Genomic DNA, 19,468 nt, shown 5'->3' on the forward strand with positions numbered 1-19,468 from the left:
TATTTATTTCAGTTTCCCTAGATAAAATTTGGTACATACAGCCATCTTGCCATTCAGTCAAGTGAGATAGGACAGTTTTATAAGCTACCTTTCATGCAAGAGGCTGAGTCTGGGTAGTGTGTTGCTTGCCTGATATTTTTAGCACAATAACTCACTAAATCCTTAGGGTTTAGGTGTCAGAGAAATATGTACATTCAAATCAACATGCAAATCAAGCAAGTAACTAAAAGCACAAATTTTGACCTTTCGTAGTGGAAAATGAGAGAATCATATCTGAAAGTTCTGTAGGTGGGTTTCCTATTAAAGTATTTTGAGAACAAGCCACAGCAAAAATCTTTTCCCTCATTGATCATTTCTTTTGTCCAAGACATATAGCCTGTAATTTGAGAAAACTGCTTCTCTGCCACAATGTTTTGTTAACCTGCCTTACCTTAATGCAGCACAACTCGGCAATAGCACTAGAAATAGGAGCAGCAGGCACACTGAAAGCACAGCACGTAGGTCTCTGCTGAAGATTTATCAAAGCCTATGTGAACCTATGATAGGCTGCCTGTCACCTGATTTTTAGAATTTTGGTGTCAGTCACCCTGTGCTAACAAAGGACACTGTGCTATGCTCCCTTCAAGGGAGAGAAGTTGGTGTCTTTGTAGAGAGTCCACCTGCCATATTTTATGTCCCTGCAACAGGCTGGACTGTAGTTTTCACTGTCTACATTAACTTTGCTCTCAGGGGATCAGGAGAGACTATAGACAAAGCTGGATCTTTCTGCTTGAGCTTTCACCTGGCCACATATTGCAGTTTGTGCTACTTTGTGGATAAGTAGAAGGTTTTTATGTAGCTTTCCATTTTGATCACCATAACCAAAGTTTCTGCTTTTCCTCTAGGAGCCAAGCCATGGTCCAACATCATGGAGATCCTGGAGGAGAAGGATGGGGTTGATACGGAACTACTGGTTTATGCAATGACTTTGGTTAACAAGGTTTGTTTACTTTGTTAGCATGACTGGTGCAGTTAATATCAGCGTTTTCAATTGTGTAATGAACTTCCCTGTTGAGAGTATGTGATGGAAGAGACCTGTCACAGAGAAGTTGCAGGACAAGCTGTAATCAATCAGCACACTCCTGTTACTTGTGCTGCAACCACCCAGAGGCAGCAGCCGGGAGCAGAGGTGTTATTTTGGTAGATGTTGTGTGGAATTGTGGTCTGACATGGCTCCTCTCCCAGCGCTGACAATGCTGTGCTGAAGGAAAATACAACAAAGTAACTCAACAGATTATCCGAGGGGAGCCGGAAAGCAAGTGCTGGTGAAAAGATCACATGCTCACAAAGGCTTGTGTCATGCACAGTTTTCTAGTTCATAGAGTTTAATTTTTTTATTTTGTTTTCGCTGTGATATAAATATGATGAATTTAACAGGTGTAAGTAAGGTTACATTTTTACTGCTTTCCTTATATTTTTTGGTGACTGGATTTATAAGTCATAGTTTTGCAGTAAAGTCAAATATTTTCTGAAATATTGGCTTATGCTATTGGGAGGGAGAAAATGGAAAGTTCTTGAAAGTTAGAAATTTATAATTGTAAATTCCTTAAAAATCAGCATCTAGTCATAGACAAATTGTAGGGGGAGGGAGTACTAAAACTAAAGATTAGTTTTAATTTTTTTAAGAGCACAGAAAGCCAGCATACTCTTGGCAAACAAAATAATTGTGTGGTTTATGGTTATACTTAATAGGGCAGAGTATTAGGAAATATTATTATGACTCATTGTATTCACTTGAAGATGCTGAGTTTGTTCGTGGGGGTTATACACCAAGCTGCCAGTTTATTGGGCTCTTGGCTACATGATTGGAATAGTGGGTTGTTTTTTTGTTTGGGTTTTTGTTAGTTTTTTTTTTTTTTCTTTTTTTTAATAAAATTATTTCTTAATGGCAGATATTTTCCAGCAAATATGTCTGAGGGGAGACTAAGCTCTCCTGGTGGTATTACTGATCTTACTGTACTTATGCTTAGAGTCACCTTTGCTCCTGATTCCACAGTAGTAAGGTTCCTCTTGAGTTTAAAAGACCACCTTACCTTACTGCTGTACTCTTTCTGAAAAGTATCACCAGTGATATATGCTTCTGTCTGTAGCTGCTATTAAAGCCAAGGTGACTAGTCATTAATGTCTCTGCTTTACACTTTGTTTTGTGTACTGATTCCTCGTTCTGAGATAGTTCTCTTCATCATTTGCACAGTTGTAACCTACCTGGTGTTTGACTTCCTCAAAGGTTTTCCCTGCTGATGCTTTTATTATCCTGCAGTTGATTCCTTTAGTCTGAGTTTTTCAGTACATTAAAGCTATTTTTAGGAGGAGGTAGTTCTTTAAAAACACACAAAAAGAAAAAGCATGTCACAGTCAAAGGAGCAAGGCAGTTACAAAGATCAAGGAAGAGAGGAATCCCACAAATCTACACTTATAATTATGATCTGGCTTATGGGAAGCTTTATGATGTTTTTAATGGGATATTTTTCATGATTATAGAGAAAACAGCAAGCAGTATGTAACAGTTGTAATTTTTTACCCCAAAGAGAATACAAAGACGGCTCAGATGGTTTCAGCTTCTCTAGACAAGGAAATGTCAAAGGTTTCAGTGCGAGCAGAGTCCTCATGAAGGATTTGTCTTAAGGAAGCATGTCTATACTCTTTTTTCTTTCTCCGTGTATCCATTTACAGACTTTGTTCCTTCCTGCTCCAGAGCAGAAAACATATCTGCCCAGACATAAGAATCACTCCAGTCCTTTTATCCTCTCCCTCTCTTTTGTTGATGCTTAACCAATTTAGTTATGCCAATATTTTATTAACGCTCTCTTAATTGGTGAGGATTTAGGCATTAATGAATTTCTTAGATGAGAGTGATCCCAGTGCAGATACTTCTGGATATGCAGAGTTCCAATATAACCTTTGTTATTTTTCTTGGAGTAGTTAGAAATTGAATTTGATATGCTTTAGGCTCTGAAAGCGGATCTGTGAGTTCAATGACAAACAGTGCAAAGGAAAAATATTTTATTTCTATACTGGAGAGTTCAGTTGTCCAGTTCTGGTCAACAACATGCAGTGAAAATTGGATTTATACTGCTGTGTGATTGAAAATTATAACCAATAAAAGGCTGCTGACAGCAGCAGTTGCCAGTAAATGCTACCTTATGCTGCTGTTTTTCCAGTCTACAGCTTGTCTTACCCTGGATTTTAAAAAAGCTGTACTTGAAGGTGGGTGATCTGCATATCAACATTAAGATAATTTCCTGTTATTTTAGGATGTAAATGCTCAGAAGATTTGACTTTTCCTCCACCGTTTTGCAGATAAAACATCACATCCTACTGTGCATGAAGGCATTTTGGTCAGAATAGTTGCTGTCCATGTCTTTCATTTGCAACTGAAAGCCTCATAGTTAAACAGTTTTCTATGATAATATTTCCACATCCAAGTTAAAGTTCCACTGAATGTGCAGTGTGAGAACTTCATTTGCTGAATCCTAAGATTTTTAGTCAATGCTAGGTGTCAGTTTAGGAAGGAACAAAATAAATGTGGTACCTGTTTTCAGCACTGTTCAGGAGGTTTTAGTTTCATAGTCTTCAGTGGGTTCTAAACAGAGGTTTAAATGCTGTCCTGGAAAGAGAGAAATTTCTAATTAAAGCCTGAATATATAACCTTAACACTTAATTGATCTTTGTGCTAAGAATTCCTGTTGTGGTGGATTTCACCAATTAATAATCCTGTAATGACTGAAGAAGAAAATGTTGCTGTGTTGTGTTTAATTAGAAAAAAAATAAATTAAAATGTACTTTGTTGGTGCATATATTTCAGTGGCTTACATCACAGGAAAGAGGTGCTTTAACAAGACAGCTATGTCAGCTGCCCGTTTCTCTCTCATTAGTCATGTAATCCAGACCCATTTTTCTGAATGTAAAGGTTCTTGGTGTAGGGAGGCAGCCCAGAGGGGCTCCTGTTTTCTGCACTCTGACGCTCAGAGCCACCTTGGAAAAGATGGGCTCCAGAAAAACAGCATTCACAAAGCACAGTTCATCCCAGGCATGAGATGATGTAACGCTCCTTGGAGAGGGCCTGGGTTTTGCATCTCTTTGCCTTGCTCTGTTCCTCCTCTGCTGGGAATATAGATAAATTACTTAGCTAATTGAATGGGAGAGAGGAAACTACTTCAGAGCAAACTTCTCTCTGATGAGCTAATCCAAAAAAACTGTGTTGCTTCCAGCCTGCACTCTCAGGTATTTTGCAGCAGCAGCTCTGCATAGACTGGTTCCTGTGGCGAGGGATGTCCTTGCCCAGCAGGTAGGTGGCATGGTGTGTTCAGTAGTTTCTGCTCAACATGTGCAGGATTAGTCTTTCTGCATCATGCATAAGGAGCAGTAAAAAGTCTGCACAAGCTGACTAGGAATCAGTAGCAAGCTGGAATAGGAATTAAGGAGTCAGTGTAACTTTAATAAGACTTTTTAATTTGAAAGGGAGCAGAGGAGTCACTATCTCTGTACCAACCAATTTGTGCTCAGGCAAGATGACTGTTGCTGCAGGTGTGGAGGACAGTGGGCACATGGTGCAGGATATTTCTTGCTATCCTGACATCACACAGCTGTGCATTGGACTTTTTCTTCTTAAGGCTAAACTTAAAAGAATCAGTAGGAATTGAGTTTTACTCTTTTAGCTAAGCATTTTGGGTTTTTTTCCTCCCTCTTTGCTTTTATCCCTGTGTTTGATGGTTTAACATTCTCTGTTCTTTAAGTCTTCACTTGAATGCAGGCAGAAAGAATCCAACTGTGCATTTTAAAGATCTACATTTTCCATACTTTTTTGTATAAAATAACAACATTGATTTGTTTTGCCAATTATTCATTTTTCTACACAGTGCAGAGAGTTGTTTGTTAAAAGCTGTGCCACTTGTTTTTTATTTTCTATTGGTGTTTCTGATCCCACATCATGGGTTTTACTTTATTGAAATCATACATAGCGCCACTTGCCACCCACTTTTAAAATCCTTTGTTTAATTCTTTTCAAAACAAACAGACTTAAATGTTTTTCCTTTGATTCTTAGACGCTGTCAGGATTGCCAGATCAAGACTCTTTCTACGATGTGGTGGACTGTCTGGAAGAGCTAGGCATCGAAGCTATTTCACAGAGACACTTGAACAAGAAAGGAACAGACTTGGACTTAGTTGAGCAATTTAACATTTATGAGGTAACATAACATGCCCTGTTTTATGCATCTTACAGCTTGTGCAAACTTCAAAGCTGAGAGGAGGGGGGGAATGTAACCTAGGTGAAATTTGGTTATGTCTCCTATTTTAAAAGAAAAACATCTGGTTGCTGTAAGTATTGTACACATTTGTATATGTAACCTGCTATGGCACATAGCTGCCTTTAATGCAAAGGCATTTTGTATTAAAGCTGGGGCATAGTCCAAGGCAAACCAGCACATTTACTAGCCTCCTTTCTGCAACTGCTAGTTGCACATGCTGAAGCAAGTAGAAGTTCTTCCCATGTGCAAAAGTATTCAGCTCATCAAAAAGGTTCAGCTGAGCTCAACTTCACAAGTACCACTTGTTCTGCAACTGAATATCCAGCAAGTCCATGTTTAAGAGTTTACGCTGGACCAGATCCTATGCAGTTTGCAGCAATGGAGTAATGAGTGACTCCACATTTACCACCTAGGTATAAAATAACTACTTCTGAAGCATTTATATGTAGGGGTAGGAAATCCAGTTTCTTAATAATTAGCCTTTTTTCAGATTTTGGGAAGTGTTGGAGCTAGGAGGTTTAGGCTGAAGTTGTAATGTAAATGTGAATTAGTGTTCTCATATGACAAAGTTAAATTACTTCATCGCTGCCTAAGTCCAGCGAAGGATTTAATAGATTTAAGTCTCAATTTTCTCCATCAATTCTACTCCCATGCCACTTCACTAACTAGCAGAGTTAAGCTTTATACGCAGCAATTTCTAGGAAGAACAAGAGAATGAGAGGGCTCAATAGTGTTCTTTCTTTTTCTATCATTGGAGGCATCATCTTATAACACCCTTTTAAAAATATAGTGATTAATCTTAAAAGGATGGATTTTTTTTTTTTGTGCATGCTGCACCTACTGAAAGACATACTTACAGAATTAGCAGTTGACTTAGTTAGGTGCCAGCTGTTTCTTGATGACCAAATTAAAATTAAACATGTCTATGCAGGTTCTTTCTTTTATCTGCCAATCCTGTTTTTTACCTGAAAAATCTGTTTTTTCTCACAGAAACAGATTTTACACCCCAAGCAGAGATATCTCACTTCCCTCTTTGTTTTTTTAAAAACTTCTTGTAAGAATTACCAGAGTAACAAGACTAATAGAAACAAGAAGATAGGCATTCTTCTGATGGCACACCTCACCCTTTCTGTACCTCTGCCCATTTGAGTGGATCTTTCTCATACAATGATTATTTAGATGTTAGGCTGCATTTCAGATGAGAGCCACTCGATACTACGTTGTTTCTGCCAGGAATCTCTCTCCTCATGTTTCTATTAGAGGTAGTTTCTATTAGAGGTAGTTCACACTGGCACATCAGGAGCATGCAGCAGTTTGAGATATTTGGCATTGCACCCATGATTTAGTCCTCTGCTAATTCCAGCACACTCTAGATGGTAACTTCCACTTAATCACTACAAGTGTCATGTCTGAACATGAAGAAGTGTTGAATCAGTCAATGCATGGAGTTTTTTCCTGTTAACTTCACTAAAACCAAATCTTCGCCTAAGCATTTTGGAAGGATATAAAGAGAACTAGTTGTCCAAGACTGCTCAGCTTCCTTGAAAATTTGGTCCCACATTAAAAAGAAAACAAGCAGATTAGGAGGCACATTGATGAGTTGTTACAGGTCCTGTAATGTTGCATGCAAGACATCAGTATATAATTCCATTGTTAGAGCTGCCACATTGCACTAATGGATAGACAGTGACTTTCAGGGATAACTGTAGAAACGGTGCTGCTAATTGGAGTTAATCATGTTGAGACCAGGAAATTTTTAAGCCTAGGTGTGAAGACCTGTGGTAGCTGAAGGGACCGTGTCGGCCTTCTTCCTTTCTTTCTCAGGTGACACTGAGGCATGAAGACGGAGATGAGGGTGCTGAGCCCCCTCCCAGCGGGCGCAAGGACCGGAGGAGGGCCAGCCTCGGTGCCGGCGAGCGCAGGGGGCTGGAGCGCCGGCGGAGCCGCAGGCACTCAGCACACAACAACATCAAGAGCACTTTATCAGCCCCTGCCAGCCCCTGCGGGCAGTCCAGCTTCGTGCTGAGCCACGGGCAGCGCGTGGAAGAGCTCAGTGAGAGGTAAGGGCAGGAGCTGAGGGATACTGCTTTCTTCTCCCGTTGCTTTCTGCTCATTGCACTTTATTAATATGATAGGCTTTTCTTTGTCTTCTTCTTTTCATTGAAATAAAAATGAAAAAAACAAAAGCACATTCAGAGTTAAAACACCAGCACAAAAAAGAAATGGATTTGTGGGTGACTTACCTACATTGCTAAGTTCTTTGGCACCGTCCATCGTAAGCAGACCCAAACCACACGACATAGAGCATTTGGTATGAGAACTAACTCAACCTAATTTCATCCATTGACAGATTTTATATTCACTATGTTCACATAACAGAAGATTGTAACAAGAGCATGGCAACGTTAATTCAGAGCTATTTGTCCTGTGTATGTTACAGTTCATTCTTATTTTTTTTCCTCCTCTTCATTCCAGCATAAATATTTGCCTTTGAGGTTATGGCAGAGTAGTGAATATATCTAATGTTTTATAATTAGCAAAAGAGAGGCAGTAATGGCTAGCTGAGCAGCAGTCTGCAACAGTGGAGTCAGTTGAAGATGGTGTCTTTGCCAGTCCTGTGATGGTTGGCTTAGGCTGTGTGTGCTTAGGAAAAAAAGGAACTGCAGATCCTCAGCGTGTCTGACTGCTGCACAAGAGGGCTGGAAGTAATTCACCACAGTTACATGTTTGATCAGCCCTCCTCTCTTTGATGTCAGTGGAGTGCAGCAAGCACTGGTGGGCCTTCAGTTATCTAATGTGTTCTACATGCCTGAAATTTCAACCAAGATGAATCAAGCTCTGAGACTGGCTGTTGATTCTAAAGGGAATCTGGCTGACTAGCTCAGATGGTGACACATAAAAGCTGCAGACAGCAAAAGCTGGACACTGTCATCTCACTGCTGAAGATGCAGTTTGAAAAACTGAAGCATGGTCTGTACAAGAGCATATCTTGTATTAATTATAACTTTTGGGAAGTTCATTGAAGGTTTCTCTTGGTTAGCAGGGGATGTAAACTTAGAGCCTTAAAATCCTATGTTGCATGTAAAGCAGTCCTTCTTGCAAAGAGACCTGGGTTGACAGTAGTTTAATGGGTTCTGGCAATATGAAAATGTAAGACTCCAGATAACTGAAATAGTAGTTGAATGCATACATACATAGCACCGTCTTTTCTTTTCTTTTTCTTTTTTTCCTTTTCCTTTTCCTTTTCCTTTTCCTTTTCCTTTTCCTTTTCCTTTTCCTTTTCCTTTTCCTTTTCCTTTTCCTTTTCCTTTTCCTTTTCCTTTTCCTTTTCCTTTTCCTTTCCTTTTTCTTTTGGCATTTGACAACACATTAACACTTGTTTTCCATCACCTTCCATGGCCTGGTCTTTAGTGGGCTGCCAGCCAAGAGCCCCATGCTCTTACAGGCTGATTACAAGGATGACAGTGCATTTGAGGATGAGTTTAAAGTATCTTCAGAGTGAGTACAGCTGGGAGCTTCAGCATGGGATGCCTTCTGCATGACCTTGGGCCCTGCTTCAGGACTTAACAATATGACTGGGAATCTGTAACCATGAATGTGGAGCAGATATTTATGGTTATATGATTTATATGATTTTTTTTTTGTTAAGCTGATGGATTTGAATTGGAAATGGGGAGATGCTTCTACTCTGCAGAAATTGTTCATTCCCTTACTGTTAATTAAACTAATAGAAGCCATCCAGGACAACAACTTCTACCAACATGTTTTCTCACTATTATTGTGTGTGCTTGCTAGCTTTATTTTGCAGTCTACAGTAACTTCTGATAAATTTGTGTTTGAGCTAATTTTTAGTGAAATAGAATAGAGGGAATAAAACCACAACAAATCAGTTTCAGAAGCTCTTTGAAATATTTTTTAACCAACATAGCATAATTTCAATAATCATACTACTTTTCTGAAAAAAAATTATCCAACTCTACTCCACACACTTTTTGACAGTGTCATATTTTAAAGCATAATTTAAGTTTAAATACACGTAAGAAATATTTATCTAAGCAGTGAATTTTAATTTTGTGTTGCAGTTATCTTCTGTAGGACAATAATTAAATTCTCTTCAATTCCATTTGGAATGTTCAACTTGCTCACCTGGCTCTGCAAGGAAACAGGCATTCAATTATGAATGTGTGTAATTCTGATCTTTACTTTGCATATTAGTTAAATAAAAAATAAAAAATACTGCCTCAGCCTCCACCCCCATTCTCCAGTCCTCTTAGCAAGTAAAGCAGGGAATTATTTGTAGCTAGCAAATCAGATTTTTTTCCTATGGGACATTACAGACTAAAAAGTATGTTCAGGATTTGAGGATGCAAGTTCTATGCTCAGTGAAATTGTTTAAGTTACCATAAAAGAAGTTAGTCGTCTGTTGGATCTTCTAAAATTCTAATTTTTTCTGGTAAAGTGTTTCTGGTAAACAAGCTTTTCAGATAAGCAGATTCTGTCCTTCACATTTTTAGATTCATTATCTGCCCAAATCTGTAGTTGTGGTAGGAAGAGGAAAAACAGCCTTCCTGCTTTATCTTATTCCAGTAAGTCTCAGCTTCCAGTGAAATAGTCCAGATGTGTGCAACAGTATCTCTACACCTGATAGCTAAATTGAGACAAAAAAAAAAAAAGAAGGAAAAAAGAAGGAAAAAAGGAAAAGCCTAAAAGCCTTATGGCTTCTACTCATTAATGTTTAGGCAGAAAAATAGTGAAGTTGAATGTGTCCTTTAAGGTTTTTACACATTTATAGAATTTGAATTAGACTTAAATGGAAAGAGGTTTTCTGTAATCAGATTTTCAAATTTGAGCATATGGTCTTCAATGCAAGATATTTATGGGTTTAAAGGACTTGAATAGATTGATCTTGTGGCAATTTGTATTTAAATTTTAAAATCCTATGTTAGAATATGATGCAGGCATCACTTCATTTTGTCAAAAGAAATGCTTTTTATGACCCTGTTGCTTCCATTGTTAATGTTGTAGAGAGAAATCTATAAAAATGGATAAAATTACTTATTACCTCTGTAAATTGAAAGTGACTTCTGTTCAGCCATGAAAGAACTGTCTCCTGCTAATGACCTTCTAATTCATAACCCTGGTTCCTCTTGAGAAAGGAATAAAATTTGGCAGTAAGTTTTTGCAGTGCTCTATTTCCCAAAAAATAGTTACAAAATGGATTTCAGTTCTTATTCCTTCACTACATTTTCTTTCCCAGTAGGAATCATAACAGTACTAATGATAATCTTACTGCATGTGGCTGCAGATGTCTTATGTCTGGTTTTACAGTGGATTAGACCCAGTGGAATTGCTTCTGATGAACACAGTCGCACTCATACACTGTACTAAATTTTATTTTGGGAAATATTCTAGGTTATTTTTGGACTTCTGTACCAAAATCAGGAGAAGGTTCAAGATCTTTCCCATCATTCTCCTTCCCACAATGTTCATGTTTCTTTTCTTTCTAGCTCATCAGCTGTTTTGGCAATGGCTTTGCTTTTGTTTACCACATCAAACAGGTTGTCCACAGTCATCTGCTTTGTGTCAACCGATAAGTCTTCCAAAAAGAGAGAAATTCATAGTGCCGGTAAAACAACAAAAAAAGGACAATATTGGCCAAATTCTGTTCTGTCTCACAATGCTCTATATCCAGAAAAGTTGTCTGAAGTCAATGGAGTTGGTCTGATCTATGCCAGGCTAATTGAGAGCAGACTTTGGGTTTTGAGCTGGGAAAAGTTGACAGTAAATGCTAAGGGCGACCTAAAGGAAAACTTGCAGGCCTTTTTCATCCACTTGGCAGCCTCTTTCCAAACTAAATGTATTGTTTTTTCGCCTGTGGTTCAAAACAAATAAGGACCCAAATCTGTTTTGTGTTAAAATAGTTTTCATGGAGAGCAAAGCTCAGGCTGATGTGCCTGTTACTAAAGTAAGTAAAGAAGTTGATAACAGCTACTAAGTAAGCCTGAAGGTTGATTTAAAGGTCTGTACCTACTGCAGTGTACTTTAAGATGCCTGTCCTGACCAGCAGCAGGTCTGCTTTGCTAAAACTTTTTTCTCTTACCATGATGGCATAGGGCACCAATAAGCCTGGAGGGAACTTCAGTCCTGTTTAGCATGATGTTTTAATGCTGTGCTGGAGGTACCTCCTAAGGCTTTCTGCCCTGGCCCACACTGAGTGCTCTCAGTCTGTGGTTTAGCATGCTGCTTCTTATGCAGTAGACTTTTAAACACATTCTTCCATGGGTTGTGTTGTTTGTTTGATTGTTTTGTTTTTAAAGTAAAGCTAGCTTTTTCCAGCCACACCATGGATAGAGTCAGGGAAAAATGCAAGGAGTGGCATGGGATTTGCACTAGATTAATGTTGTTATTGTATGCAGTGATTTCTGGCTAAATAAGCATTAAAAGGCAAATTTCTGTCTCTCTGTCTTTTAGTCTCGTCCTGATTGGGTTTCAGAGAGTAAAAGGCAGCCTGGTCAGAAGTTCTCAGTGCTGTCTTGAGCACGGCACAGCTTCTCTGAGTTCTGTACATCGAAATCAGGAAAAGTGCTCCTCCCAGCTTTTTAAATTAATGTTTCACGTTTTCCTGTGCATTTCCCTTTCTTCAGTACTGCACAGAGACCATACTCGTCTCTCGCCCTGGGTGTCCCATCAGAGCTGTGTCAGCCAGACCTTATCAAACATGTTCAAGTGAGCTTCTGGGAGATTTTCACTGACACCTCTTACCAGCATTTGAGTGAGCAGCTCCATCACTATGGAATTAGTTACAGGTCAAAGACTGAGGTTTATGAAGTTGTAAATAACAAGGATTAGGTATTTTCCTCTCTTTACTAGACTCTGCTTTTTATTTCCATAACCTTTATTTGTTTTATATTATCAAAAATCACCAAAGAATTGCTAAGATTGATCTTATGACACTAAATACATTTGGCTAGAGATAACCTGGCCATGGTTAGAACTTTCTTTTCAGTATTCCTGTGTTTGACACCTAACAAATGAAAGAACTGACTGCCATCTTAAGAACTTGTCAGAGTGGAGCCTGCATTCTGCATCAGTGACCAAAGCTGGCTTTAATAAGCTTTCTCTTAGTAGACCATGAGGCTAAAAAGATATGAGGAAGACCAACTGTTCAGGTCCACCTGAGGCTTCCATATTTTTCAATTTGAAGAAAGCTGGCCTTCAAGAGAGCTATATTGATAAGGTAAAAACAACAGAGAAGCAAACAGGGAATTATGTATCTATGAACTTTGCTTTTTTCAGGGTCCTGCCTGGAAGCCTGTTAGTACTCTTCCTCTGAGCAAAGAGTAGCACAGGGAATTCCAAAGTTTCCCACAAATTCCTAGGCTACCTGGACACAGCTCCATTGCATCGTGCACCCTGGGCTCAAGGTCTTTAACACCCTTTATGGTCCTAGAAAAAAACAGGGAAATAGTTGTCTAAATAAAGGAAAGCTGTGCTGAGAAGTTGTAAGGTCCTGTTTGTTAGAAAATGCATATTTCTGATGTTTGAGGATTGCCAAGATGCAGGCAGAGACCGTGATGCTATTTTGGTTTTACCAGAAAACAATGAATACAGCTGAGCTTCTGATGCTAAGCATTTTTTCAGCTCAGCTTTGGATTCCTGATGAGTTTCTAACCAACAGCACAGACCTTAGTTTGCTTATTAGTCCTCATTAACTGATTGTTCAAATTGCTTCATGTAGAGCCAGGACTGCAGAATTGGTTTGCCCAAGATACAGCTGAGACTTGTTTTTTTTATTATCATTATTTTCCATGTTTTCAGACATCCCAAATCATAACTAATCTTTTATTTTTCTCTAGCATTTGCTACAGAAAAATTCTAGTTTTTGTCATGATGTTTCAAGTTCTGGTGACTTTCCACAACACTATAAGAAAAGATTTGATTGTATAAATACTTAATGAGTATAGATCAAAGATACAGTTGTGGGTGGGGTTCATTTCATTTTATTTAGGATCTCTTAGAGTTGCTGTCTGTGTCAAATATGATGAGTGGTTTGTAGGTATGAAACAGCAAAGTGGGGAGACTCAACATCATCATTTGTTCTAAGACTCAGGTTGTGGTACAGATTACTAAAGGCCCAGATGAGAGAAGTTAATTTCTCTTTTATTGCTGTAATAGAAAGAAACACATTGGATTTTTTTTCCTTGATGTTTGTCTCTGGTTCCTAGTTTTGGATATTTAAAACAACTGAGGCATGAAATTAGGCAAAGAAAACATCTTCCAGGATAAACATGCAGGCACATATCTGTGGATGTGAATCTCTTTAATACATGTACATAAACATAGAGACACACATATATGAGCTGAGCCACCTAGCATTTGGGTGTGCTTTGACATTGAATGGCATATGATCGGTTATGAGGGAGAGAATAACTTTTCACAGTTTGGTTGGTATGGGTGAAAATGAAAATGGGATAAAAAAGAAAAGGTTTTGGAAAGATTTATCTGTGAAATGAAATGGCTTGGTAAGGTAGCCAAAGTAGTGTCTGTTCATAGCATCAGATCTTTATTAGTCTTTGACAACAATATCATATAAAAATCTAACCTGCTATGTTAAGTTTGGAGCAGGACAACACGTTAATTTCTCCTGTGCAGGTAGGATTTGAAGCTTTAAGTCAAGCAGATTCTAAAGGAGAACCCTAAAAGTGTGAAATTTGCAATCTTATTCTTTGTTAGAATATTTGGAAGGTCCCATAAGGAATGCAGTAGAGGAAGATACACAAGATAGGTTAAGAAAAATAATTTTTTAAGCCATACCATAAAAAAGGACTGCATTGATGTATAGATAGGGATTAACCCACTATTGACCCAATAAGTAATAATGACACAAAAATTTAAAATTTACAACTTGATGAGTTTCTCAGGTCCAGGTCCAATTACTGTTTCAAGTTGATACCAGCTTTTTTTATATTAATTAAAACATCTCTGTAGGTGTGTCAGGTTTTCTAGTAGGGATACTCTTTTCTGACTGCACATCTCGCTGAAAGGAAATGTTTTATGCTTGGTATACATGCAGAGTGCAGTTAACAGCAGTGCACTTTACTGTAAAGGCAATGGTAGATTTTCCTATTTGAACTTCAGGAGGAATCAAGAAAGCACTGAAGTTTAAATAGATTATAGCTGCATGGCAAATGAAATCACAGCATGACTTAGCCTGATTATTTTACACTGGTTTTTTCCACTGTGTGTTTAGCTTTCATGAGCTACCTGAGGAAATGCAATGCCAGACCAGGGCGTGAATGCGTTTCTCTGGATCTGTATGGTAGTGTCTTATGCACTGGAATGTACATGCTTTAGAGAGATCACCTCTCCAGTGTGTTCCCAGAGTTTGCAAGCATGACCCTCTGAGAACAGGAAAGCTTTTTTACACATAGGATGCAATGGTGGGGGGCGGAGAGAAAAGACAGCAGCTTGGTAGGATGCCATTTCCCTTTGAAGGGTCAATAACAGTGGCCTTCAACTGTTAAACAATATGCACTTCCAAGCTCTGAAAAAAACATTTCTTCTCTCTTTCTGTATATGTTTCAGTATATATTGCTCCAAAAGTCTATCTGCATCATTTTTCTGTTTCTTTACCTCTCTGCTCTTAGAAATGTAAAAACAGAAATGCCATTAAATAATCAGAGAGTTGTGACTCTTGATGTCTTTGCAAAGCCTTGCCAGTATCTTAAGCAATGTTCTGCTGTCTTGCTCTGCTTTGAGGTGTCCTATATAAACCAACTGCAGCAGTTAAACAAGTCTGGAGGCATTGCCTGGGTATTATTTAGGTGTGAAAAGCTGCTGCTGATCATAATTTAGGGATAAAAAAGTAACAGGAACCTAAAGATAAAAGACAGATAGGAAGGTATAGTGAGTGCATGTACTCCACAGCATTTGACATTTCCTCACCTTTTTCTCTGAACTGTTTTATTTAGGGCAGAAATACCAGGATCATTTTCCTTTTGACCTTTGTAATGAGTCACCTTAGTCTTCCTGTATGCAAAAGGTCAAATTTTGAGGCTTTGTAAGTACATTGTTATCCATGTAATTTCTTCTTCACATAATTGTACCAACTGCAGTGGAATAGAAATAGGTAGTGGGGTTAATTGGTTGTTTCTTTGGCTTTATTTTTAATGGATGAGGAAAGTGTATTGCCATGTCTTTGTACAGACTTAAAAATGTTGAATTTGAATTATTACCACTTTTAGCTTTCACCTAAAGGACTAGTTGAATCTGTTTTGGCAGTTAGGATAGAAGAAAGGAGGAAGCCACAGAAGTGTACCAAAGCATTTGTTTATTTTACAATGATTTAGGAATTTGGCTGTGAATTGTGCCGTCTAAGCTATAAAAGTGGAATTGAACTCATAAACTGAAGAAAATAGCAAGCAATGGCAAGGGAAAATAAAATTACATCCACTGTGACTTATATCTTTCCTTGATAGAACATTTTTCAGTTTTTCTTTGTTCACTTGGAGTTCAGGGATGCAGCTGTGCACGAGGTAAAAGAGGTCAGAGGTTTTCAGGAGAGAGGGTGGAAAACAACCTTGAAAGGAAAATTTGTGAGATCAGCTGTAATAAGCAATTTAAAATAACATTGTGAAATGGGCAATGGTGGTCTTATTTCAGTAAATGTGGCTTGTAGTCCTGGTCACAGAATCATAGAATGATTGGTGTTGGAAGAGACCTAAAGATCATCTACTAGATCTCATGAGTTAGCTTCTATGTGCATTGTATGTGTTGACCAAAGCCTTGGTAGCCTAATTGTGGCAAGATGATAATTTTTTCCATTGTTCTATATTCTGGTTCATTACTGGTTAAATTCATCCTGAATTAAAATGATTTGAAGCGTATCTTACCTTTTCAAAATTTCCTTTGATACCAAGCAAAGCAGAATGTGTTTCTGTGCTCATGCTTATTTTGTTGGTGTGGGTTTTTGTTTGGTTTGGTTGGGGTTGTTGTTTGTTGGGGCATTTTTTTGTTCCTTCAGGACAGCCTTTGATTTTTCTTTTAGCTCTTCCTTTGGGATTTTTTGGAGGTGAGTAGTGAGGAACTTGTGTTTCTGGGCTACAAGCTAGAAAGAAATCCTAAGTTCTTTCAAGCTGCCTTCATCAAAACTCTGAAAAGAGATTGGAGAGAGCCTGGAGAAGACAGAGGCTACACAAAACCTTGTACACATTGGTCAGCTCCAGGGTCCAGTGGGATAGAGAACAAGTTTTGGTGCTTTGAGTTCTTTTGGACTAAGAGCTGTTCTCTTCAGAGTGCTCTTAATTTAAAATCATCCAACTGTGGCCAGGTTAGGTGTGAGGTGCAAGGCCTGGCATCTCAAGGACTCTGCCCCTGCCTTCAGCTAAACTTGTAGAAGAGTCTTTCTTATGATTTCCTTTCATCAGTCTGCATTTATTAGAGCTTTTCTCTTTGCAACTTTGAATAGGTATTTAATATCAGCTGGGCAAGTTTTCATTCTAAAAAGGAGAGAAGTTAATCCTTTAGTTCTAAATCCTTTGTCAAGATTTTGTTTTGCCATCTAATGGTTCTATCTCCATAAAGTGCACTTTCATAGTCTTTTTTAATATGCACATTATTTTAAGGGGTTAAAAATACTTTAATGTCAAATTTTAGTTGAAACAACTAAGCAAAACCTGTGCTCTAGAAGATGTTTGTTAGTTGCCATGACCAATGATATACTTTCTAAAGATTAGCGGGGAGGTGGGGTTTTGTTTATTTGTTTAGGTTTTTTAGCCTGTAGCAGTAATGGATTTTAAAGATTGCATTTTAAAAAGAGTGATAGTTTTGAAATTTGTTTTCAGTGCTATAAAGCTTCTTTTAAAATATTTCTAACCTGATGCTTTCATCATGGAACTGAAGTAACCCAGGAACAGTCTTAAGGTTAACTGAATATATTTGATCCCTCTGCATTAGCTGAAGACCTTCCTCCCTGCCCCTGGATAAATATTTGCCTTTTGTAAACTGGATAGATTCCTCTGCACTACTAAAAACCATGCTGGCTTCTGAATCTTATTTAACTGGAAACCTCCCTATAAGTCCTTTTCTCTTAATTTAATTCCACTATTGCATTGACTCCAGATTTGCATCTGTATGTGAGAGGGACAATGAGCTTTTCCATACCATCCCTTCTCCACTGCATACAAAAATGAACACATAACTCTGAATAGTTCAGATGAGTTCACAAACCTGTCTGCTGTTGTGTTTGAGCGTCTGAATCCAGTTAGTGATTTCCAATTTTAATAAATATTCACACGGTAATTTTCCTTTTCTACCCTTAGGAAAGATTTAGTTAGCAGGTACCTGTTTTGTTGGACAGAATATCTGTCCTCTGACAAGACTGCAATGACTGCCACTGTTGCTTTGTTTAACAGAAGAACACACATCATTCCTGCCTGTGAGCTTACCCCTGTTCTCTGATCTGTATCTGAGCCCCTTTCTGGGGATACTCAAGGACTCTGAAACTGAGTTTTGTTGCTAAAAGAGTTTTGAGCATCTCCCCTATGCAATCACTTATTTCCTTTGTGCAAGTTTCCCTTGACCACATTGGCTCCCCAGACTGGAGAGTGTGCCTGCCTCTGTGCACACTGATCATCTCTGCTACCAAGTCACACAGAGCCAGATCCTTCCTCTGGATTTTCCAACCACATGCCATGTAGTTGCTGCACTCGTGCACTTAATATTAGCAAAGGAAAAGAGCTTTCCAATCAAAGCTTCTTCTGAGATTTTGACCTAGTACTCAAGGACTCTTTGAGGAAGGAGTCATTGGCATGACAGAAGAATTATCACTCTGGAATCTCTAAAATTTTTTTCAGCTCCTTTATCCGTGCCATATAAACTCCTGTTGTTTTAGCCATGCCCTCAAAAGGTGGAATAAATTCTCAAAGAACGCTTTCAAATTTATGAGATTGACCATATCAAATGAGTATTTCACAAATGATTTTTGGAATTTTGAGACAGCTGAGGAGAGGGGAAATTTTGACATCATTCATGTGGAATCCTGGTCGGAGCTTTAAACACAGCAATAATGGGAACACTTTTTGTTCATATGAGCAGCAGCTGTGCTGCCAGCATTATAGGATGCATTGTACTCTAAACAGACAACCATGATCCTACAGAGATTCATGAGTTATTTCTTAAATCTGAGTGCTGTAGGACAAGCAGATACAGAAGTTTCCCTTCACCAGAAATAGCAGAGCTTGAGCTAGTAAGAAGGGATTATATGAATGGTCCCTGGTTCAACTCTCTCTTTTCTTTTCTTTTCTTTTCTTTTCTCCAGTAAATGAGTAAATGTGTGAAAGTTGAGAGGTGTCTGTGTAAGGGAAGTATATATTTGTGGGCAGGACAGGGAGATGATGAGATGACAACTGAGATGGTTATGTCACTAAGCCACTTTAGGAATGGTTGAAAGTGTTCACTCTGTAAATGTTTGCCAGAGTACTGGAAAAGTTCCAGGCACTGCCATTTGCCTTGTTATTCTGTAACTCCATATAAATGCAACAAATTTTAGATTGACACTTTGCCTTGCACTCAATGAGTTCGTGATCTCACACTGTAAATTTTCATTATTCTTATAGCATGGAAACTAATTCTAAATGGAAAAAGCCATAGAGCATCCCTTCAGAATCAGAGGAAAGAAAACGAGCTTTCAGGAAATTGCAAGGAATATAAGTGTCTTACAAACTTCATTACTGATTGTATGTTTTTCTTTTTGCATGGAGCATAACACAATGGTGTATACATCATTAAATCAAGTGGAGAACTGTATCAACTGCAAATATATCTTCTGTGAGTCTGTTGGTTTGGGAAGGTGAAAAGCATGGTTACAAGGGATGGGAGGCAGACAGTGTAGCTTTTCCATTATGTTTAATATAGGTTTCTATTTTACTTATGTGGTTTGTAGGTTGTGGAGGCTTTATGCATGACTTACACTCCTGCCAGAATTACTGCTGAGCTGAAGCCTGCTTTGACCATAGTAATGACTCTACTGAAATAATTAATGTACTGCCATCTGATAACTTAAATATTGCTATTTGCTAATAGTCCTGAACTGATTTGGTTTCTGTTATTTCTAACTCAGTGGTTCACCCTGTTCTCTTTTCCAGTTGAGCTATTGGTTACTTAGCAGGAATGTTTTACTT

The 19,468-nt window shown here is 38.4% G+C and overlaps 1 protein-coding gene across 1 annotated transcript in view; it reads left to right on the top strand.

Annotated features, from left to right (window-relative positions):
- Window positions 1–19,468, top strand: part of FHOD3 (formin homology 2 domain containing 3) — a 334,937-nt gene that overhangs the window by 218,275 nt on the left and 97,194 nt on the right. The window contains exons 8-11 of the mRNA XM_031055632.1: window positions 885–979; window positions 5,085–5,228; window positions 7,113–7,348; window positions 8,700–8,786. Coding sequence (XP_030911492.1) covers window positions 885–979; window positions 5,085–5,228; window positions 7,113–7,348; window positions 8,700–8,786 — 562 coding nt within the window. The remainder of the gene's footprint in view (window positions 1–884; window positions 980–5,084; window positions 5,229–7,112; window positions 7,349–8,699; window positions 8,787–19,468) is intronic.

The sequence above is a fragment of the Geospiza fortis genome, unplaced genomic scaffold (genome assembly GCF_000277835.1).
Source record: "Geospiza fortis unplaced genomic scaffold, GeoFor_1.0 scaffold206, whole genome shotgun sequence".
Taxonomy (NCBI): domain Eukaryota; kingdom Metazoa; phylum Chordata; class Aves; order Passeriformes; family Thraupidae; genus Geospiza; species Geospiza fortis.